Below are 25,906 nucleotides of genomic sequence, written 5' to 3' on the forward strand. Positions count from 1 at the left end.
TGAGCATGCTTCATTCCATCAGAAAGTCTGAGAAAACACAGAAGAGCTGTGAAAAACGCTGATTTTGGGCGTATATTTGATGAAATATCAAAGTCATTACAAAATTTTTAGACCCCAACTAAACCTCTGTACCAAATTTGAACATTTTATGTCTATTACTTGATGAAAGAATTGAGAAAACGCAAAAAACAGCTAATTTTGGGCGTATCTTTGGCGTTATTTCAAATTCCTTCTAACGCAACATTATTACACCCTAGCTGAGCTAACTTTGAACATTTCCTGTTTATCTATTCTCGATAAAGCTGAGATAACGCTAAAAAAACTATGGGAAAACGCAGACTTTGGGCATATCTTTGGAATTTTTTTCCAAATCCGTTCTTAGTGCGCCTCTAAAGGGCCAACTGAACATACCTACCAAATTTGTAATTTTATGTCATATATCTATCATATATTAGGACGATCCAGTCGGGGGTCTAGACTAAACGTCTGGCTAAACGGATATGGCGAGCGAAGCGCGCCTGACGACTTGTAATATAATATAATATTCCCAGGAATAGCTCTGATTGAAGTAGCAGTGCCCAATCAATTTTTCGCGATAAATGCATTTCAATCTTCAACTTGGTGCCAACCTAACAAAGTCAAGTCAACTTAATGCCAACCTTCAAAATTATTAATTTAGTTACCAGTTAACAACTGTTTCGAAGAGGTACTCTCTCTAGATTATAGTTCTATATTAACATATGGTATGGACATTTCAATTATAATTGAGAGATTGGAATAAGAAGAATATACATGCTAAAAGATGAACTTTAAACCCTTAACAATCACCCTTAGAGTTAAATTTTTTCCAAATCCGTTCTTAGTGCGCCTCTAAAGGGCCAACTAAGCATACCTACCAAATTTGAACGTTTTTGGTCCGGTAGATTTTTAGTTCTGCGAGTGAGTGAGTGAGTCAGTCAGTCAGTGAGTGCCATTTCGCTTTTATATATATATAGACTACTTGTTGACCATAGAGTCAAAAATAGTTAGAAAACTTTGAAAAACCTTGTGGAATCAATCGTAGCTCTGTTCCTTACTATTACTATAGTGTACCAGCTTTCAGTTTACTGGAGAATGATAATTGTGTGATAACCGATTCCAATATCAATGAATAATTATTATTAAACGAAGTTTCAATTAAATGCTGAGAATCACCCCGAAGACTTCTGCTACTGCAAAGTATTGACAACAGGGTAAACAGCTAGATGGAAATTCGATGAGCGCTACTATACAAAAATTATTTGTCAGCCCATTTATTCCCATCTGTAGATTCTAGTATCACAATTTGTTGTAATAAATAAGTGGTTTTGACAATATTCAGTCGTTTACATTCAATAATATTGTAAAATAGAGACGTTAGTGGATGATGATAACAGAATAGAACAATAGGAAATTAATATATATTATTAGAATAACTCTTGTAGGTGGAATTCAGTTGAACATCATATATTTATTGCAAACAAATTTAACCATATTGATATTATTTTACTCTACCCTTCAGCTTACAGTCATTTTCTGAAACAGCTTACATACTTTGAGCCTGGTTTCCACTAGTAGAGTTAGTGGTTGAGTAACTGGCATAGTAACTCTACCGAGCTAACTCTACTCTACTTACTTGGTCGAATAACTGTTTACACTACAATTGAGAGTAGCAGGTAAAGTGTGTTGTCTAGTAAACAGAACTAACCTTAAAATGTCATGTACTCTACTCTTCTCTACTCCAGCGTGAATCTATTCTACTAGCTCGAGAGTGTTTTCATTAGCATAGTAGTGGTAGAGTGAGAAGCGGTGTTGGTGGAAGGCAAGTGGTAGAGTACTATCCCACGGTACTATCCGACTCTACTCTACTAAAAACTAGTACTCTACCATGAACGTTTTCATTGGGGGAGTTCACAAGATAGTTAGTACTCGCCCAGGGAGCTCTACCAATAACTCTACTAATGAAAACCAGGCTTTACTAACGTTCCCTGTCAGTATACTGTTTAAAACCTTCTGCGCCTAAAAAACCTTGTGAGTATGCAACCCGCACAACACACTATCATTGTTTCGCCCTCAATAGAGGACTATCCTATATCTTAATCCTATGTCTATATCCACTGGATATTATCATAGAGAAACAATAGAGTAAGTAGATATCCCATGGTATGGGGCGTTTATGTCGCAACTTTTACTGTTATCTCAAACCGATTACTGTCGATTTTAACTGTTTTGACCGGGTAAGAGTGTATGAACGGATAATATGAGAGACTACCAGCGACATAAAGTTTCACAGGAAAGAACTACGTGGACTATCAGCTTGAGATAACAGTAAAAGATGCGACATAAAAGCCCTATACCATGGGATATCAACTTATGCTATTGTTTCTGTATGATATTATCCAGCGGTGCTGCGTGAAGATAGGATAAGATCGAAGTTAGTAAACAGTTCAGTCTGCTAATGTTGGGATAAGATAGCATCTGCAAGATAAGATAGATAACATCTGCAGATGTTGTGCAGATTGTGAACCTCATCTCAATCATAGTGTTGATATAAAATCCACTCAAATCACGATACAACAGTAAGGTTTGTCATGTCTTATATGTAAGTCCACAATCTATAATGAATTCATACTAATTTAATAATGAACTATATTAAGAATAGGATAAGGCTAGCTACACACACATCGATCTTTGCTCATACGATATTTTGCCGTCCTTATGTCTATTAGATTAAACGTATGATGCTTGTCAAGCTCCGTTTAATCTGATAGATTCATAAGGATGGCAAAAATGTACGAACGTGTGTGTGTGTGTGTGTGTGTGGTGTGTGTGTGTGGTGTGTGTGTGTGGTGTGTGTGTTGTGTGTGTGTGTTTGTGTGTGTGTGTGGTGTGTGTGTGTGTGTGTGGGTGTGTGTGTGTGTGTGTGTGTGTGGTGTGTGTGTGTGTGTGCTTGTGTGTGTGTGGTGTGTGTGTGTGTGTGTGTGTGTGTGTGTGTGTGTGTGTGTGTGTGTGTGTGTGTGTTCTTCTTGTGTTGAGCTTCTAGAATATTGGAGTTGTCAGATTATAAAATATAGTAATGTTTCCGCTTTTGCAGAGTGAGACTGCAAATGTTTCGATGAAAGCTGCATTGAAACTCAAATTTATTGTTCAAACTTGTACATCTTTTAGTCTTTTTTTCTCTAGGGCTACTTTTGAATGTAAATAAAAATATGAATCCAAGTACCCTTTTTAAATTATTTCATCACGATATGTTCCGGCTACTAATGCAATTTTCAAGTGATTCACTTTACCAATTGAAAATGGCATTAGTAGCCGAAACATGTCGTGATGGGATAATTTAAAAAGGGTACTCAGGCTTATAGTTTTATTTATACTGTACATATTTTATAAGTAATCTCAAATCTAACTTTAGAACGATCTCGGGAATTATATACACGTTATTCATACTTAGTCCTGGTTCAATAATAAGCTAACATGCATCTGTTTTGTAAACTAGAGAATTCTTATGTCGATCCCAAATCTTCAATTGAATGTTGATAAAATGAATACAGATTATGTTTCCTGAGTGTGTGAATATAAAAAGAATGTTAAAGACCACTGAAATTAGTTCATTTCTGTATTGGTAAATCATAACTGTAGCATCAGTTATGATTTTATAATGAACAAGTTCTATTAGTGATAATATTATTCTATTTTGATAGAGTTTTGAACTGGTACAAAAATAAATAATCCAAAACTATAATATTTATCTAATGAAGATGAATAATATTATCCTTGAAGATGATAGGAAGTCCGTCAGAAAATAATATTTCCCTTTCATTTACTGTTCAAACATCAAACGATCGACCTAAAAAGTGTATCAATAAATTTGCGTTATAATTTGAGAGGTGGGCAAACAATGCAATCTATCTGCAGGCTTTCAAGTGAACATGCGAATCGGTATCTCATTGCTTACTGGTGATTAGCTGGAAGTCTGGCAAATGGAGGCGGGGCTAGCCAGGCAGTGACCAATCGTATTCTCCCACTTCTCCCACGTAGGAGTTCTCCCATTACTCTGTAAACTCCGCTGATTGGCTAGTAGTGGAATAAATTGCTCTCTTCTGAAACCCACAAGCTCCATCTCCAGTCATACTAATTCAATGTTAACTGTATAAATTCTTTCAATTTGATAATTTTTTCGAGAACATTATTATTTCAGATACATCAATCTCAGTATAAAGTAGTACATACACGATTCTATTTTCACTACTCTAGACCTGCATAGTTATAACTTTGTGCTCTCCTGGTCAAAATAAAATTAACATTCGTTCCTATGTGAGTAGATCCTATTATATTAAGCAAGCAATTTCAGTATTTATATATCTGGTTATTTTTATATGTGGTTATTTTTATATCTAGCTATTTTTATATCTGGTTATTTATGTTTAACGGATCTCGAGAACGGCTCTTACGATTTTCACGAGATTTGGAACATAGTAGGTTTATGATATAAAGATTCGATTGCTCTAGGTCTCATCCTTGGGAAAACTCGCTGGACGACATTAAAAGGATAATTCATTCTTGGCTGAAACAGCTGTGGATAAAAAAAGTGGGTATGTGAAAAATCAAAATATCGCATCCACAAAATTCATAAGATTACGTATAGCCAGCTGTCAAAAAATATAAACACGATCATTTTAGAGAATTGTGTTCTGTTTATCAATAAAAAATAACGAGCGGAGCTTGGTGCCCCGATATTAAACAGTGAACAGTGATTGTCTGTTAACAAACTCATAAGAGGAAAGAAGGTTCTCATTCTGAGAATATGAAATTAATATGTCTAAGTCGGAGTTCCACTTGGTTGGAGAAACAATAGCGTAAGTAGATATCCCATGGTATAGGGAATTTATGTCGCAGCTTTTACTGTTATCTCAAGCCGATTACTGTCGATTATTGTCAATTTTTAATGTTTTGTTGGGGTGATAGTGTATGAACGGCACAATTTGAGAGACTACCAGCGTCACACAGCTGCATAGGAAATAACTACGTGAACTATCGGCTTGGGATAACAGTAAAAGTTGCGACATAAACGCCCTATACCATGGGATATCTACTTATGCTATCGTTTCTCTATGGTTGTAACTATTGAGAACTCTAGAACTATATCGGGAACTGTGGAATAAAAAAGAGGTTGATGTTACTAACCCAAAATCAGTAACTATATAACCATAGTTATTAAAATTAATAAAAACATGAAGTACCCTATTTATTTAAAACATTTTATAACTTTAAAACATAGTTATGTAGTTACTGTAACCTAAACTAGTACCTAACTTGATATTTAAATAAATGGGTAGTTGTGAAATTTCAAGCCTTCAGTAGGCTTAATAGAAAAATCCTCTTGACAGCAACCAAGATGCGAACAGAACGATTAATAAGCGGTGAGGATCGATGCCATTAAACAGCTTTGCAATGATAGAAGCATTATTGAAGTCATAGATATAGATGAAGAAGAGCGCTAGCAAGCTGAAATCTTCATCTAGACCTGACCGTTCTGTTCGTACCCTAAGTAACGCGTATGATCACTTCGATTTAAAATTACTCGTTTCTCAATTGACGTTGGTTGAGTTGGCAAAAAAGTGAAATTTATGGAGCGAGAATATTTTTATTGCATTTGAAATGAGTTTTCATTCGAAAAAGCCGTAAAACTGTTGTGCTTGGAAAAAACTATTATTTCAGGAAATACAAATTGAAGTACTAACTGTTTATGTGGAATATTGTAATATTTGATTGAGATTAACTCTGGGATTGATAAATTAATGGGAGCCACAAAAAATTTACATTGATGTTCAGTAATTCTTGAAAGAGTTACCACATCACCAAAATATCACTTGATATTCAGGAGTGATTCAGAATAAGGATTTAGGAGTTGATAGAATTATGGTGGGTATTTTTAAAGAAATTATTTATTTTTCAGCCTATAGTCAGATGAAAAATAATTGAGAGTGGACATAATATCTTAGTTCAACAATCGGTAGGCTGAGCTTATTCTTATTCAATCACTTTTTCCTTTTAGAAAAAACGACTAGCAGTCAGATATTTTACAATAAATGAATTAACCACTCACTGTGACAACGAGATCTTTCGGCAGTTCCGCCATCTTCTTGGTTGTACTCATAGACAAGTAGAAGGATAGAATGGCAATTTTTAGTGTGCTGTTGGTGTCTATTGGATTAGTGTCAGTTGGTGTCTATTTGTCATAGACGCCAATAGACACCAACAGCACCAACAGACACTAATCCAATAGACACCAACAGCACACTAAAAATTGCCATCCTATCCTTCTATGACAATTTTAGTGTGCTGTTGGTGTCTATTGGATTAGTGTCTGTTGGTGTCTATTTGTCATAGACGCCAATAGACCCGAACAGCACCAACAGACACTACTCCAATAGACACCAACAGCACACTAAAAATTGCCATCCTATCCTTCTACTTGTCTGAGTACAACCAAGAAGATGGTGGAACTGCTGAAAGATCTTGTTGTCACAGTGAGTGATTAATTCATTTATTGTAAAATATCTGACTGCTAGTCGTTTTTTCTAAAAGCAAAAAGTGATTTTATAATAAGCAGTTCGTGATGGAAAACAACATTGAAGAATTCTATTCTTATTTCTTGAAGTTAGTCTACTGAGAAATGAAGAGTTAACTACATGAAAAATCAAATTTTGTGGAAATTAAAAAAAAACTAATGACTGGAGATTCATTGATGAGATTTATTTTGAATGTTTCGACTCAATAATATAAGGCATTGATTGTTCTTCCAGATCAATAAACTTCTGGTATCACCTAAACAAGTGGTCATATCCATATGGATAGTTCATAATCTATTATCGAAATACGCTCTATCATCTCCTCAGACTCACAGAGCTGACACACTTGGACAACGTACGTATGAACTCAGTTCTTGAATGATATGGGAATAATCTAAAATATTATCTAATCATATTTTAAAACTTTTTAAAATAAAAATAACATTTTTAACAGTCATGAAGTGAAAAATGCACTTGAGCCAGTCACACACTTATTGATTTTTGTTCGTATGATATTTTCCGTCCTTATGAATTCTGTGAGATTAAACGGAACATGACAAAAATCTTATATATGTTTAATCCGAAAGAATTTATAAGGACGGCGAAAAATCGTACGTCCAGAAATCGATGTGTGTGTAGCTAGCCTTACTATTAGTAGTGACCATCTTTTCGACCTGGTGTAGGACGACATCATACAGTATTCATATTTTATATTGTATTTCATTTTGAATTACCAAATACTGAATACTTTAAATTTTCAAACTGAAACAAATGAAAATTGGTGTTAAACACAACCTCAAGGAGTGCTCTATCTAACAAATGAATTTCTAACAAAATTGGTTCATAATAAAGAAATTATGGCTGTATAAAAATAGGGAGTGACTTATCAGACACTCTGTAGAATAATCATTATTTCAACATCTTGGTGCCACCAAAAAATTATCTAACCAATTGTTATCGAGATATTCTCATAATTTCTGAGATATCTCAAGGAGTGTACTGAGTTGTGCAAATGTTTTGGAATATCTCAATAACCATTGAAGGTAATATGGACTGAGGTCCAGGTGCATTGGACTCCAAATCTGATTTTGCATAAGATTTGACCTCTTTATAAAATATTAGTGGCACCAACAAATTATTTATTCAATGTTTATTGAGATATTTTATAATTTCTGGTAAATTCCTCATGAAATAGTTATACTGAAATGTGTACATATTTTTCAATATCTGGAATACCAATGGAGATTTGGAATTGGGACCGGTTGCATTGGACTCAAAATGCTATTTTTTGTCATAGTCATTCAATCTCAGCTGTTTTCCATGCATGAAATCAAGCCGGTGAACAGCTGTTTGCAGAACAAAAAACATATTTTCGCCACTCTGCACAGAAAGCAGCTGTTTTCCAGTCCCTACGTAGATCTGAAAGACATTGTTTGCAGACGACTCTCGTCTGACGTCAGAACAGAGTACCCTTTCCAGCCGCTAACATGGAACTAGGAAAGGTGATCAAAAAACAGCTGATCAGAAAACTTTTCATTATTCGTGTTCATTATTCAATAATTAAAACATTTATAATAATATAATCTTTTGTCATTTGAAAGAATAAAAAAGTATAAACTCAACCTCCCACATAATTGAACCATATTTTAGGTTATTTAGACAATCAGAACAAAAAATAAATAGACTTGGCAAATTTCCTGATATTCAGATTACCTCAGATTTGCTAGAGCTATCACCTTCTCCACTTCTGCTTTTGGAAGTGCTTAGTAAACAACTATTCTCATATATTGTTTATTTTTGTGTGTGGCAAAAAATAGCGTTCGCACCATGGGCAAAAATGTTTTTCTGGCTCTCGGCCAATGGCCTCGGACTTGAAAACCAATTTCGAGCCAGAAAAATCTCATTTTCTGTTCTAGGTGCAAAATATACTATTTCATCACAGCATACTCTACTGTAATGAAACAATATGTTTTCTTTACAGTCTAGTATGTTTTCTAGTTCCGGAATAGGAACAGCAAAACTGCTACAAAAAACCACCTTCAGCGCTCCAGATGGAAGTTTTGTCAACTTCCACAAAATTCCTTATTCAGAATTTGTAAACCAGGTTATGTTTACAGAATGCATGTAGTAACTTCAGCACAAGAAGGTAACGTTTTCTATTTCTCAATAACTCTTCTTTGGATTAGACAAAAAATATTGTATTCACTTAGTATAAAAAATAGTAATATTCATTTGTGTTTTCATTAGTAATATTCACTTGGATGTGAATGTCTTTTGTAGTGCTCGAATGAAATTATAGTTTCGGCTAACGCCTCGACTAGAAACACCATTCTCACCTGCAAAAGACCCCTTCCCGTCCATGTGACGTAATATACTATTACATAATTGACATTCTCAATTTGAGTTTAATCTAATATTAAGAAACTTTTATATCTATTTTCTCAGCTTGTCATGGTAGTAGTGATTGTGGCCCCAAACGAGTGGTGCTATGATGATGTATGCGAACTGCCTTGTCCTAGAGTGGACTGTGACAATTTCCATCCACCAGATAGCACGTGTGTTGTCAGGGACCATGTACCTGTCTGCAAAACCGTAGATGAATTGGAAACGGAGAAAAGAATACCAGGAATCCTATGTAATAAACTGAACTGCACTCAGGTTCTAATTCAAACGTATCTGTTAGTCATTGATTTTATCATTGAAGTCATCAATTTTAACAATCTATTCGTTAAATCTATCTATTCGGCTTGTCGCAAATCGAGACACTACCAGCACGTGTGACACGAGAAACTGTGCCTCTTCCACAAAACCAGGCGAGTCGTGTCTCGCAATGATATCGCATGTGTTTTTGATTTACATCCAGTTACAAGAGCTACACAACCTCGTATAGGTAGCACATGTGAAACGTGCTTATTTCGTTCCAATAGGCGTATGGTCAACGGGTGTCGCGTCTTGTCGTATTGCTAATTCGATGTCGTATTGCTAGTTATGATCCTTAACTTCCAAAAGTGCTACAAAAAGCTCTTCACATCGTGTCCTGTCTCACGTGCCGGTTGCGTCTCAATTTGCGACAAGCCTTAACGTAATGAATCCTAGGTTATTTGAAGGAGTATCTTCTTATATCATATTTTCTGTTATATTTCAATAGAGCAATACACGTTCATAAAGCATCAAATTAATGAATCTCAGGTTATTTGAAAGAGTATCTTCTTATTTCATATTTTCTGTTTTATTCCAATAGAAAAATACAAGTTGATTTCCATACTTGCAATTAAGAATAAATACTGATGGATGCAACAACCCACAGCATAGTATGCTATGAATTGTATCACAGGAGACTGTAATTGTATTAGATATGATGCTTTTCTGTATTACAGGAAAGTTTCAACTGTTGGGGGTGAATGAACTCGGCTCCTAATGAGTGTGTTGTCAACAATTTCTTAAAACCTTACGCCTTTTTGTATGTTCTGATTCATGTTGATAATGTTATTTTCTGACTTCTAAGTGGGCACTCAGGAGTCAGATTTTATCACTGGATATATGCTGACGTGTCAAATACTATCAAACATTGCTTGAATTTTTTAGTGATTTTGACGAATCTAAACTCCACCAACAAAAGGGAACTAACTGGAGTAGATAGCTCTGACTTTTTATGAACTATGTTGAAATGTCCTCTTATGAACTATTAAAATCTTGAAATCTCATATGAGCTCTGTTGAAATGTGAACTATGAAAATCTTAAATCTTAGTTCTTCTGTTTTGAATCTTTAAATCTTAGTTCCTCTTATGAACTATTAAAATCTTGAAATCTTATGAGCTCTGTTGAAATGTCCTCTCAAGAACTCTTAAAATCTTGAAAACTTTTTAACTCTGTTTAAATGTACTTCACCAGAGTAAATTGTACGAGTAATTTCAGAACTACTGTCATTAGCAGCAACCAGTATTGCTATACTTAAACCGGCAAACTTGATTCCAAAGTTAGTTAGATTTCACGATTCCTTCAAATAAATTATATTCCATTCTCGAATCCAATTTATTACTTCCAATATCCAAATACATATTATTCTTTCTAAGTATGAAAATTTACTTATTGACAGCTTGTCGTGGCAGTTATGAATGCGGTGCTGACCAATGGTGCTATGATAACAAATGTGATTTGGCCTGTCCCAAGCTGCACTGTGAACAAATCAAGCCACCAGATGGCGTGTGTGTTGTCAACAACCATCAACCAGTCTGCAAGAGTCCGTCTCAACTGGCAATAGGTGAGTTTAGTTCAGTAATATCGGGGGCCGAGCTCCGCTCTGGAGTACAAAAGCATAGGAAATTTATTACGAAAGAAGAAATTATGATAACATTCATACAGAAATGTTCTATCTAATCACAGTGAATTGAGATCAATTCCCAGAGGAATGCAAAAATTTCCCTCACAAAGGCCCAGTTGCACAAAAGCCGGTTAAATTTTAATCCTGATCAATTTCACGTGAACCAAATCAGAGAAGACCATTTCAAAAAGATGGATCTACTGGAATCAAAGACCTTAAAGATGCATAGACTCACATGCAGCGCTAGTGTCGTACTTGGAATTGAAATCCGCCATTGAGGGGGCAACCCATAAGATTATTACATACCAATGCCACCAATGCCTTTGTGATCTATAGTATTACAAATGAATAATATATAATATCTCGTACTAAAATACCCCAATGGCGGCCTTCAATTTCAAGTAAGAGCTATCATTGGGAAGGCATAGGCATTGTGGGTCTATATCTCTTTAAGGTCTTTGACTGGAATTAATCAGGTTGAAAATAACCCGGCTTTTTTGCAACCGGCACTAAGTACCCGATTGAATGATTATAAAAGTTCAACAGCTGAGTCATAATTTTGACACAGTCCCACACACATGAACTCGCTCAAAGACCTTAAAGATGCATAGACTCACATGCAGCGCTAGTGTCGTACTTGGAATTGAAATCGGCCATTGAGGGGGCAACCTATAAGATTATTACATACCAATGCCTTTGTAATCTATAACATTACAGATATATAGATATAATATCTCGTGCTAAAATACCCCAATGGCGGCCTTCAATTTCAAGTAAGAGCTATCATTGGGAAGGCATAGGCATTGTGGGTCTATATCTCTTTAAGGTCTTTGAACTCGCTCACTCACTTCCATCACCAACAGAAGACGAAATGATTATTATCAGCTATTTTTCCAAGGATGAATAATAATAGTTATCCTTTTAATGTCTTTCAGCGAGTTTTGAGATGAGACCAGGGATGAGACCTAGTGCAATCGAATCTTTATATTATAAACCTACTATGTTCAAGTGAAAACTCTTGAATGTTTGTGTTGTGCAAGTGATATGATTGGTGGATCATATAAATGACGGATCATGTATGGTGGTCATAAATGACGTAAGAAGGGTAACAATCAGCCTAGATATCTCATCTAGGCTAATAGTAGACGTTCACAACTGTATAATTTAATAAAATTTCTTCCAATTTTCCATCAAGAATCTGAAAATCATAGAATTTAACTCTCACAATAATGTTGCATGATAAGAGTGGTTACTTACATCACGTTAGTATTGTTGTATAAGTAAACTCAAATACATAATAATATGAATAGATTGGTTGAAAAATAAATTTATCTTCCAGTTGATCCTACCAAACATCGCAATTGGCGCCTTGTGCATTCGGGATTCTGTGGACTCCGTGGGGATTCAAAAATTTTTGGAGGTAGGGACGCAGATTTGGGAGAATTTCCATGGATGGCATTGGTACTTACTACAGCTTTTTGTGAGTATATCATGTTTAAAACTATCATTTTTTTGGTGTAAAACTTCAAAATTCCACATCTATTATTGTTAAGCACTAATTTGACAATCCCTGAGTCAATAGACTGTGGCAAAGAATAGAAGATCCTCAAATATGTCTAAGGAATTTGAAGGATTATCTGGTGAACCTATCGCTATACTCTTTACAAGAATTTGATGATAATCTTTTATTATTTGAGTTGACAATTTTATTCTTTCTTTTTTAGTTTTTGTTTGTATAGGCTAGCCTAGCTTTAACCTTAACACTATTCAAATGTAATTTATTGTATATGTTCAGGAATAAAGAATTTCGAATTTGAATAAACTAAACTAAGCTGAACTGAACCAGTTTTTAACGTCATATTGGAAGGAGAAAAGTTGTCATATTCTAGAGACTTTGAAGAGAATTCAAAACGAACTTCATTGAACAGAATCCGCTGATTGTAATTCACGTTATTAATCAATATCACTTCAATCAATATCACAATCGGATAAGATTAATATTTTCGTGTATAATCCAAGACTAGGAAATTCACTAATGATAGGTTTTCAAGAACGCTGGAGCCGACCTGGTTGAGAAATCCGTTGAATTTAATGGCTCCTCCACTATTAAATTTAGTATTCAAACACTAAGTTTTACAGAACAAAACACTAAGTTTTAATAGCATGGTAGCGAGGCATGGGTTTTAAACAGACAAACTAAATCTCGTATACAAGCTGCTGAAATGAGATTTTTACGAGCGGTCAAGGTTGTAGTAGACTGGATAAAATGAAAAAATAAGAGCTGAATTGAATGTAGAACCGCTATTGGATATTCTGAAGAAATATCAGCAAAATTGGTCTAAACATTTATTCAGAATGCCATCCAATAGGCTCCCAATATTAACATGGGAGTACAAACTCGAAGGAAAGCGAGGCATAGGAAGACCAAGAAAGGAATGGATGCCGGTACAAGCCAATAGAGCCTAATCCTTGTAAGAAGATGATGATAAAACATCGGTTGCATAAAAGCCGGTCAAATTTTAACCGTGATTAATTTCACGATAACCAATCAGAGAAGGCCTTTTTGATAAGATGGATTCTCTGATTAGTTCTCGTGGAATTAATCAAGATTAAAATTTAACCGGCTTTTGTGCAACCGGCAGTAAATGACTGAGAAATTAGCCTTTAAATCATAACCTCTTTATTTAATTCAATTTCGCATTACAAGATGTAAGTAGATAGGTAATGCTACCTATCAGCAGAATTGATATCAACAGACGAATCTGCTCCTCACTGCTTGCTGGCGATTTGCTGGAGACCTACCTGATGGAGGCGGGGCTTAATGGGCTACAACCAATCGTATTGCGTCATGAGTTGAAAGAGTTCTCCCACTCTGCAAACTCTGCTGATTGGCTAGAAGTTTGAAGTCTCTTACTCTCTCTTTTCTTCCCGCTCCCAGTAGGTCTCTCACTCTCTCTCCCTCTTGTCACTAAAAACGCACTCTACTCTTCTCATCTAGTTCATCTCTTACTCAATCTATCCAAGTCTCTTGTCTTACACACTCTCTTCAGCAACTTTGTCTTATCCCACATTATATTTTTCTAAAATTGAATAAAAACACACATATGTTGTCAAATTCCACAGTCAATGACTCATATTTATCAGTCGAATTTTTATATTTTTTTCTTGTCTTTACATCTCTCTCTAAAGTAAATAATAAAATCAAGTGACCTGGCTGGCTCAGGTCTGGTGTCAGAGTTTTCAGGTTGCACCTGATCAATTAAAGAACTCTCTCTCAAGTACCATTCGTTCTCTCTTACCATTCTCTCACTAAATATGTCCTTGTCCTGCCCATCTTTCTATCAAGGTCTGTCACTCTATTTTTCTTGAACATGTGTCAATGAGAATGATATTATTGAATATATTTTTCAAATGCTGTCTTTGGTGATACAAGTAAATTATGATTATGTACAAGTAGATGATTATGTACATTGATTCAATACGTGTCACTCACAGATAGAAAAATCCCTCATTATTGAGTTGATTGCATTGTATCAATTTTGTGTTTAATCATTTATTAATTTACAAGAATGTGTTAACAGTCGACTATGGTGAAACGACGGAATTATGTGGTGGATCTATAATCAATAATAGATATATTCTAACCGCAGCTCATTGTGTTTCAAAAGATGGAAATTTTGTGTAAGTAAATTATTCTAAACCCATAAATTTATGAAATGATAAGAAATAGTGATATTATACAAGAGAAGATACATTGAATTATTATAGAAACGTTGCTAGAAGTTGACATTGAGATCACATAGGCTGATCTAGGATGACAGATTAAGAAAAATTTTATATCAAGCCCAATATTATTATTCAGTGCTCACCAACATTGCATTTTAGAGTTTGAACATTTCTTTTTCAAATCAAATCATTTATCTGCCATACAATAAAATACATATTCAAAATCGATTAATTTACAAGAGTCCTTGAGTTATTGTATTTTCCTATAGTAAGGTGCACGTTATAATGGCAGTGGAGGAAGATACGAGAACAACGTAGCCGATCCTCTGTCTTGTCAATGCCTTCTATAGACGGTAGCTGATTCAGGATTATTGATGTAATATTAACTGTTCATTCCCGTTTAAAATGATCAATTATATTTTATCAGGCGAGAAATTTTATTCTTCAATAATTTCAAAATTCATTTTTTATAATTACTTACTTACTTACGAAGCGCTACAGCCCTGTGTGGACCTTGGCCTCCTCAACAATTCGCCTCCATTCATCTCTATGATTAGCTCTCTCTCTCTGATTTCATCTGATTTTTTATAATTAAGATGAAATATTTTGTTAATTCATCAATAATTCTACATTGTTAAAAAGACGATCTGGCATCAGAGCAAAGCGAGAGAGAGATAGCGCTATCCGCTTTGCTCAATGATAGACAAGGATAGCAATACCATTGCTAATTAAACACTGTCATTATAACGTGGACCTAACTATAGTTTTCTATATTTACTGCTGACACCAAGTTTTTTCGAAAGCATCCAATTTTTTTTCAATATGAACTACGAGTTTCGGGGATTTTATCTATTCTTTTATTCACAATGGAAAATGGAAGCAACAAGAAAAATTCAAAATTTGCTCACATAACAATAAGATTCAAATTCAATTCATATTCAAACAAAAATTAGCACACTAACGATGTGCTCTTTATTTATTTATTCGATTGTCATTACAGATCATAATTATAATAAATATAATATGATTGGGAGAAGACAACAGGCATAGCCCAAAACTGTCTTCTCCCAAATTTTTACAAATAAGTTTCAAAAAAGAATAAGGTTAAGATTTCACTTTCACTTCAAAAAGTCCAATTTCCACTTCAAAACTAAAGACTAAACTAAAAATTTTGAATTTTGATATTTAAAAACTGATTAAAAACAAAAATATTTCACTCAAATCTCTACAGATTGGAAATTTTTGAGTAATTTTGCAAAATTTTGAGCCAGAAAAGAAACACAACACTTCACTATTAGCATAGCTGATATTTTTTTTATGGCTCTCTTAATGATACACACTGGAATGATAATGATTATGTAGTCCAACTTCATAGAAGTGGTTCAACTACTACTGGATTTAATGAGTTTGAAAGTGCCAAAACCCTCTTGGCAACCAAGGGCTCAGTCGTCAAATAATTTCAATCAGACCATGGAGCTCCTTCCTCAGCTAAAACTTCCACGACTTCAATGCTTTTCAAGATGTCCGAAGTGGTCATTATCAACTTACAATAACGGTTTAAAATTATAGATGAACTAATGAAGACTTCAATGCTCATAAAAATGTTGAGAGTCTTCAATATTCGCTTTTAATAAGAAAATATTCGAATAAAATTACCTTTTAAATAATTGAATATTCAATTTAATTATAATAATTGAATATTAATCAATAATTATTCACTTACAATAAATAATGGTTCAGGATGATAGATGAAGTGATCTTGATTTCAATGCTTTTGAAATATTTTCAAAATTAGCATACAATAATGATTCAGGATGAAATAATACTGCGGGACTAATACAGTGTTCAATTTCAATAAAAATCAAATAAGAGGATATTGGCAGACCTCTAAAAAGATGGTAAGATAAATAGTTATATCCTTTGAAACCGGAACAGGTGTGTACGCCTAATCCTGGAAGAAGAAGAAGAAGAAGAAGAAGAAGAAGAAGAAGAAGAAGAAGAAGAAGAAGAAGAAGAAGAAGAAGAAGAAGAGAAGAAGAAGAAGAAGAAGAAGAAGAAGAAGAAGAAGAAGAAGAAGAAGAAGAAGAAGAAGAAGAAGAAGAAGAAGAAGAAGAAGAAGAAGAAGAAGAAGAAGAAGAAGAAGAAAGAAGAAGAAGAAGAAGAAGAAGAAGAAGAAGAAGAAGAAGAAGAAGAAGAAGAAGAAGAAGAAGAAGAAGAAGAAGAAGAAGAAGAAGAAGAAGAAAAATCAAAATAGAAAGAAAACCGTAAAACTTATTGTTTCTGTAATTATTATTATTGATGGTTGTTTGGTATTGTTTCAGGCTACAATCGGAAAGTATAGAATGTAATATTCATTCTATAGAGTAATATTACGTTCTATACTCTCTAGCCACGATAAAAAGAATTCATTTTCAATGCAGAGTCAGAGTTCGTCTTAGTGAATATAATTTGGAGAGTGATACGGATTGTGAGAGGAACGGATGTTCAAATTACATCGATTACGAGACTTCAGAATTAAGAGTACATCCAGACTACAGACGCAAAACTGCTGGGTCAAGCCAAGACCCACTGGGTGATATAGCTCTAGTACGCACTCACAAGGAAATCGACTTTTTAAGTGGTAATTTTAAATTAAATTTTATCAACTTGAATTGAGAATTGAGTCATTCTATTAAGTATAAGGCCCTGTTGCACAAAAACCGGCTAAATTTTAACCGTGATTAATCGAACCAATCGGAGAAGGGTTTTTTGAAAAGACGGCTTCTCTGATTGGTTCTCCTGGAATTAATCACGGTTAAAATTCAACCGGCTTTTGTGCAACTGGCACTAAAAGTGATAGAAGTACTTCTAGATTATCTATTATAACTATGATGTTTAATCTGTGATTCTATCATTAGTATAATAAATATCTTAGAACTTATAAGTATCAAGGCATTCGTTCACCTAAACTTTGCAACTTGAATGGAAAATTAATTAAACCACTCAAGAACCCAAAAGATAATGATGATTGGAATTGAATAATTTTATAATTTTGTTTCTGTTTTGTATAGTTAAATTTTCATCTTGTTTCATTTAATTATGTAATGTGCTTTTTTGGCGAAAATAAATTCAATTCAATTTATTAAAAAAAAAAAATAAATAAATAAAACAAGTTGAAAATGACAAAATCAATCATATGAGCTAATAATATGACTTGGGTCAAGAACATCAAGTTGCAAAATATATTTTCCTCCACCTACTGTCTAAAGTACTTACTTTACTCCCTGAAACATAATACTAAAGTGTCACTTTTTCGCTCTAGGTAGTAAAAAACAGAAAAACTCCCTAGGGAGTAAAAGTGACTCCATTTAAATAACATGGGAAGCATCTCTATTTAAAAAACTTACATGGTAATAGGTTAGAAGGTCTAAGCTCAGATGAGAAAGCGTAATAGAGGTGTCTGTCATTGAGTCAACTGAATTCAATACCACAACCAGAAATTTGATCAACTCATGAAATATATGTTTGTATGATATTATATTCTTAATATTGGTAGACGATAAAAATTTACACAATTTTTAAAATATTTTATTCTATTCAAAATACCAGCCAACAAATATTTTTGATCTGCATTCTGCAATTCAAATCTGAACCGCGTCAGCCATCTGAGTCAGCCATTTTTGGTAGCTCAGCTGATATTATGATTGTTACAACTTTGGCCGATAGATAGCGCAATCAGCAGTGCCTATCAGACGACCGGTTTTTAGGTTTTCGATTTTAGGTTATGTTGTTAGGAAACATTGTCACCAATACGTAAGTTATTAGAATGATTTAATTTGCAGTTTCTATAAAAAAATGTAGATGGAGGAAAAATATTGTGTACATCACGAGCGAAAAATACTTTTTCTCCCTCAGGAAAATTGTTGCCCTCGGCTTCGCCTCGGGCTTCAAACTTTTTCCCTCAGGGAGAAAAAGTCGTACTTTTCACTCTAGATATACAAATAACTATTATATAAAGTGACTGAATAGGTCACTTTCTATAACTTACCCTTTCTATTTCTGACTAATAAGGTTTTGGGTTTAATTAGGATGGCAGAATCCAATCTCTAGTCAAGGATACTTGCATATCAATTATTACAACATAAGTTATTTATAATAATCGGATATTTACATAATTTTATACTGAGATTACGTTAAAATGTCAATATATGATTAACATTGGTTTGCTATTAATTTTCAACAAAGTATACTGTATAGGTCCATCCTTTTCTAGCTCCACACCGTTGCAAATTTCAGTTTGCAGAACATGTAGAATTATAATAATCCTAATCTTAATGAATTGAAAAATCATGAAAACATGAATTATAATATATCTGCAATATGATTGACCATTATTAATAATGATAACAATTGATAATTGTAGAAGGAGATGAAAAAGAAGAATGATAATTAATGTCATTAATGCCCGGTTTCTCAGTCGTTCCATAAACTGTTTATCCATTCAATAACTTTATTGAATCGATAAACATGAGAAATGCGTTTCTAGAACGCTCCCTAAACTTATTGAATCCTTAAATCTCTCGATAAACACTATATGCCTGGTTTCTCAGTCGTTCCATAAACTGTTTATCCATTCAATAACTTTATTGAACCGATAAATATGTAAATTGCGTTTCTAGAACGTTCCTTAAACTTATTGAATCTATAAATCTATCGATAAACTATATTGCCAAAATCCAGCCTATAAATATTTATGGAATGGATAAATTTCTCAAATTTTTGGTGGCAATCAAAAAATTAAGTTAGAAAAATTAAATTACAAAATAAAATTAAAATTAGTGTAGATCACCAGTATTTTAAAAGCAAAACAGAATCAAAGTTGCACTATGTTTAGCATCGATAGCCCTCATTTGGTGTCAGCCATCTTGTTTTGGAGACATCAGCCAAAAGATGTCAGTACTGTAGGAAATTACCTCACAACAGGAAGCATGGAATAAACATCCAAGATTTAGTTGGTTACCATAGGAACCATGTATAAAGTTTGTTTACGAAAGTGCTAGTTTTGGATCATGCCATGTTGCCAGATTCATTGAACAGATAAATCGTTCCATAGCTATGGATTCTATAAATATGTTTGAGAAACCAATAAAAATTTATTGATTGGATAAAGTTATTGAATCAATAGCTATAGCGTTGTTTCTTCTTCTTCTTTGACTACCGTACGCCTAATCACAATCATATGGGATAAGCTATAGATTTGTTTATTGAACGAAATAATGCCAAAATCAAGCCTATAATAATAATTATTTATATCGAATCGATAATTTTGTTTAAAGGTTATGTTGGAATGTTTTGTGTTCGATGTTCTGTTATTTTAATATATTGAAATGGATCTAGATATAATTAGGTACAGCAGCAGTTCATATGATGGAGTGTTTGAGTTGGATTTGAATAGAATTATATTCTTCTCTCACTGCATCCCATGCCTTGCTTTTATCTTTTATTGAATATTTATGTGTCTTTTTATTTTCTATCACATTTTTATACTTTAGGCAAATCTCTACTAATTGTTCTTTTTTAACCTCTGCAAAATTCTTGCCCCGGTCTCGTTTCTCTGCCATAATTATTATAATAATAACTTGAAAAAATATCATTAACGTAGGAAAAAACCTTCAACTTGAACTTCACAACAAGCAGCAAGGAATAAACAAACAGGATTCAGTTGGTTACCATGGCTACCATATAAAGTTTGTTTACGAAAGTGGTCGGTTTGGAATCATGCCATGCTGCCAGACTCATTGAACAGATGAATTGCTATGGATTCTATAAATATGTTTAAGGAACCAATAAAAATTTATTGAATTGATAAAGTTATTGAATCAATAGCTATAGCGTTGTTTATTGAACGACTGAGAAACCGGGCATAAGTCAGATAATTAGGTCATATCATTTCCACTGAATTTATCACTATATTATGATGAAATCCGATTTCAATCCACATTGTTTAAACCAATAATTGAGTCGAAATACATCAAAATAGTGGTTTAATTATTATTACTTATTATCTATTCTTTCTTATCGCTTTAGAAATGGATCTAGACTCTTTCGTTTGGAAGAGCTTGATCGTGTTTGTGAATTTCTGATACAACTATTTCTCATCTTATTTCGAATTAATTTCGACAGAATATATTCGTCCAATATGCTTGGAGTATGGGGATCTACTCAGACAGGACTACACTGGAGAATTGGTAACAATCATTGGCTGGGGAGCCTGGGGAAGTAAGAAACTTTTTCTCTCAAACTCTTTAATCATCCTTGATGCAATTAAAATATTGTACTGTAGCCGATTATTTGCCATAAGTTTACACCGCTGAAAGATAACGGACAGCGCAACTTGGTTCTAGAAAAATATTTATTCAATGAGAATACAAATGTACATAATTGAAAGAATAGTGTGTGTGTGTGTGTATGTGTGTGTGTGTGTGTGTGGTGTGTGTGTGTGTGTGTGTGTGTGTGTGTGTGTTGTGTGTGTGTGTGTGTGTGTGTGTGTGTGTGTGTGTGTTGTGTGTGTGTGTGTGTGTGTGTGTGTGTGTGTATGAGTGTATGTGCGTCTGTGTACACGATATCTCATCTCCCAATTAACGGAATGACTTGAAATTTGGAACTTAAGGTCCTTTCACTATAAGGATCCGACACGAACAATTTCGATCAAATGCAATCCAAGATGGCGGCTAAAATGGCGAAAATGTTGTCAAAAACAGGGTTTTTCGTGATTTTCTCGGAATCGGCTCCAACGATTTTGATTAAATTCATACCTGAAATAGTCATCGATAAGCTCTATCAACTGTAACAAGTCCCATATCTGTGAAAATTCCAGGAGCTCCCCCCCATCAATGCAAAGTTCGATTTTAGATTCCCAATTATCAGGCTCCAGATACAATTGAAACAAAAAAAATCGAGTGGAGTAGATTGAGCATGAAAATCTCTACAATTAATGTTCAGTAACATTTTCACCTAAAATTGAAAATAAGCTTAATATTCGAGAAAATGTGATTATTCAATTGCAAATTATTGTTGATTCTATTAAATCATTCACTATGAAGGGATAGCAGACCTCATGTGTGTCTCCAGCGTTATTGCCCTGTCACCAGCTGGCTCAAATCTTTGAATAGTAGACTTGAGATGCGCGGGAACACTAGCGCCAGGTGATCAATTTTCATAACGGCAAGGAAAGTTGTGTGAGTGCGCCACACCAGATTTTTTGAACAAATATAGTGGTATTGAAAACATCAACATCTTATTCTTTCAATAATAATCATGGAGAAATACTACAACATTTCATATATATCATACAATAAAATTAACTAATAATGTACACAGTGGCAGGCTAACGGTTCCTAGTAGAATGACAAGAGAATTACGTTAACAGAGGCTCATTTACTATCAGCTATTGCTTACTCTACAGTTTCCTAAATATATTAATCGTCTTTGTCATTTTTAAAACAATGAGGCAGTCTGGAATGTGAGAATGTTACAACTGCCTAAATATTTGTTCACCCCATGTAATTTCAAGAAAGATGTACGTTTGTCTATTCGAAAAAGCTTATTATAGTTTTCATCAAACTTTAAATGACAAATCGATATAATGAACTCAACTATCGAATCTTATGAACTTTGTTAACTTGTACTACAATATTGTGATTAATGTGAAGACTTTTATATGCTGCTTTCTGAGTTGTAGTATCTCAATTGGTTACATTTTTGCATGATTAATTAGTATCTTTAGATACATTCTTGAAAAATAATGTTCACTGATATTATATTTGAGTTTACATGTTTTTTTAATAATATGGTACCTTGTCAAGCAGCCTCTAGGTGAGGCTAGAGAATCACTATGGTGAGGTGCACGTTATAATGGCAGTGGAGAAAGATGGGAGAAAAACGTCGCCGATCCTCTGTCTTGTTGATGCCTCTCAATACCTTTTTTGATACAGTCAATGATACAGGTTTATTGATGTGATATTATTATTATTATATGAAATAATCAATTATATCTTTCAATAATTTCATAATTAAAATAGAATATTTTGTTAAAAAATTATTCATTCTGCATTGTTAAAAGACGATCTGGCAACAGAACAGAGCGGGAAAGAGATAGTGCTATTCGATTTGTTGAATGATTGACAAGGAAAGCAATACCATTGCTAATCAAACACTGCCATTATAACGTGGACCTCATTGACCGAGCGAAGTGAGGTCTAAGATTCAAGTCGACGGTTTTTGCATTTTTCTTTATGTTTATATGTTCAGTATTTACGGCGAAACGCGGTATTAGATCTTCATGAAATTTGACAGGTATGTTCCTTTTTAAATTGCGCGTCGACGTTTATGCAAGGTTTTTGGAAATTTTGCATTTCAAGGATAATATAAAAGGGAAAAGGAGCCTCCTTCATACGCCAATATTGCCAATATTAGAGTAAAAATCAGACTATAGAATAATTTTTATTCATCATAAATCAGCTGTCGAGTGGATTATAAATTGCATGCAATTCAATATCTCAATGTAACTTAGTGAAAAAACAGCTGATGAGTGGACTATTAATTGCATGCAGTGAGGCATGCAATTGATAACTTGAAGTAGCATAGTATTTTCTCCCGACTTTCCTCTGCTTTTGATGATACTGTGGTAGCATAGTTGTTCACAACAAATTATTAGCATTCTAATGATAATAATTATTAATTAATATTAATAATTATTGTCGATACAACATTTGAAACAGCCATTAGTTGTTTCCACACCGATATCTCGCCAACACGTCAGGACAGGACATAAATTAACTCTGATAGAGGCTGTAGTTTTTAACTGCGCGAGGTCTACTGTTCACAGAACTGCTAGTTATAGTACATTTACACTTTACTCAAGGTTTGCTCTAAGGTTCCGTATCTTATTCATTCAATTAACGGGTTTTCTATTATATTATACATTGTTACATGATATTGATTATTTTTGAATGTGGATTTCAATGTTTTATCGATGTTTCTCGATGTTTTTCAATGTTTTTTCGATGTTTCTCGATGTTTTTCAATGTTTTTCAATGTTTTTCAATGTTTTTTCGATGTTTTTTCAGTGTTTTCCAATGTTTCTCGACGTTTTTCAATGTTTTTTCGATGTTTCTCGATGTTTTTCAATGTTTTTTCGATGTTTTTCAATGTTCTTTCGATGTTTTTTCAGTGTTTTCCAATGTTTCTCGACGTTTTTCAATGTTTTATCGATGTTTCTCGATGTTTTATCGATGTTTCTCGACGTTTTTCAATGTTTTTTCGATGTTTCTCGATGTTTTTCAATGTTTTTTCGATGTTTCTCGATGTTTTTCAATGTTTTTTCAATGTTTTTCAATGTTTTTTCGATGTTTTTCAATGTTTTTTCGATGTTTTTCAATGTTTTTTCAGTGTTTTTCAATGTTTTCCAATTTTTTTTCAGTGTTCTTCGATGTTTTTCAATGTTTTTTCGATGTTTCTCGATGTTTTTCAATGTTTTTAATGTTTTTTGATGTTTTTCAATGTTTTCCAATGTTTTTTCGATGTTTCTTGATGTTTTTCAATGTTTTCCAATGTTTTTCAAAGTTTTTTCAGTGTTTTCCAATGTTTTCCAGTGTTACCTCTAAATTTGTTCGTTTCTCCTCAGACAGGAAACGTCGGCAGCTGCTACGCTTGGCAGACCGTCTGCAGAAGGCAAACGTCTACGTTTTGGACCCTGACTCCTGCGAGACGCATTTAAGACATATGAACACAGGCAGAGATCAGCCGACTAATCGGAGCCTATGCGCCGGCACCCAGACGTCATTCTCGTACATCGGTGACTCGGGAAGTCCTATGACTGTAGTTCGGTCCATTGGTGCCGATCATGCACGCACCTACCTCATAGGCATCACTTCCCATAGTTTCAACATCTATTCCGATCCGGGCGGCCTCAGACGGCCCACCATCTATGTGCGGGTTGCCTATTACTTGAAGTGGATTTTGGATACGATTCATGAATAGTTTTCAAATTTAAAATGCTTATGAACTTGAAGATTTGTCACATTTCTGTTACCAATTAATTTGTAGTTTATTATCCATTCAAACGTCATTATTCATTATCTATTCAGTTTTGTTATGTGAAGTCGAAAGGAATAAACTTGAATGCATTTGAAGAGAAACACATTATTTATTGAAATGAAGAATATCATACGTTACAAGAAAGTGAGAAACAGAACTTGACTTGGAAAGGAATTAATCTTTATTTTGTGAAGTGAGCAACTACAAAACTTGACCTATTTCGGACTATGGGTAACCTTATCTAAATTTGGAAGAGGAAGAGCACAAGGTTACCTTATTCTTTTCTCTCCCTATCATTTTTGATGATGTAGGCTACTAATTGTATGAATCAATAAATAAAATAATAGATAAATTCAATCATGTATTTTGGTGGGGCTACTTGATTGTTTAATTACACAGAATCACTAACCCTCTCTATTTTAGGGCCATATGCACCATAATTAAATGCTAAATGTTAAACCTCGATTATTTGTTGATAAGGTAGCATTCATTCATATGAAACTTCCTGCAAACTTGACTGCAAACTCCGATCAGTTTATTGTTTCAAATGATGAATTGCAATTAGTTCAATAACGGTACTCTAATTACTCTAATGGACTTGAAATAACCACAACAGTTTTGTTTTGTGAAGTCGAAAGTAGTGAATGATGCACTTTAGTATATGAAATGAACTTACACTCATTTGAAAAGTTATAACATTATCTATTGAAATGAAGAAAATCATATTCATACTCTACAAGAAACAGAATTTGACTTGCCATTGCCATAGAATGAATCTCGTATTAAGGTGCGTACAGATTTACGCGCCGCGAACATGAGCAATTCACTTTTAATCAGCTTTTTATATCTGTATCTTACCGTTTCTGTAAAAATACAGATATAGTCAGTTGATTAAAAGTGAATTGCTCATGTTTGCGGCGCGTATATCTGTACGCACCTTTAAAGTAACAAGAGACTATCTTCAATAAATAATAACTATAAACTACAGTCAGCTGAAGATTGATGATAGTGTATCAACCAAAGACCTTAAAGATGCATAGACTCACATGCAGCGCTAGTGTCGTACTTGGAATTGAAATCGGCCATTGAGGGGGCAACCTATAAGATTATTATATACCAATGCCTTTGTAATCTATAATATTACAAACATATCGATATATTATCTCGTGCTAAAATACCCCAATGGCGGCC

The 25,906-nt window shown here is 34.0% G+C and overlaps 1 protein-coding gene across 1 annotated transcript; it reads left to right on the top strand.

Moving 5' to 3' along the window:
* The first annotated feature begins 5,726 nt into the window (after positions 1–5,726).
* LOC111045776 (phenoloxidase-activating factor 3) lies at positions 5,727–25,180 on the top strand. Its single transcript, XM_022331231.2, is given in 10 exon segments — positions 5,727–5,940; positions 6,825–6,945; positions 9,036–9,061; positions 9,063–9,225; positions 10,688–10,852; positions 12,252–12,392; positions 14,494–14,593; positions 17,059–17,258; positions 20,801–20,896; positions 24,303–25,180. Coding segments are annotated over 10 exon segments (1,371 nt in total). The 5' UTR covers positions 5,727–5,937; the 3' UTR covers positions 24,659–25,180.
* The last annotated feature ends 726 nt before the right edge of the window (positions 25,181–25,906 follow it).

This window comes from Nilaparvata lugens, chromosome 4 (genome assembly GCF_014356525.2).
Source record: "Nilaparvata lugens isolate BPH chromosome 4, ASM1435652v1, whole genome shotgun sequence".
Lineage (NCBI taxonomy): Eukaryota > Metazoa > Arthropoda > Insecta > Hemiptera > Delphacidae > Nilaparvata > Nilaparvata lugens.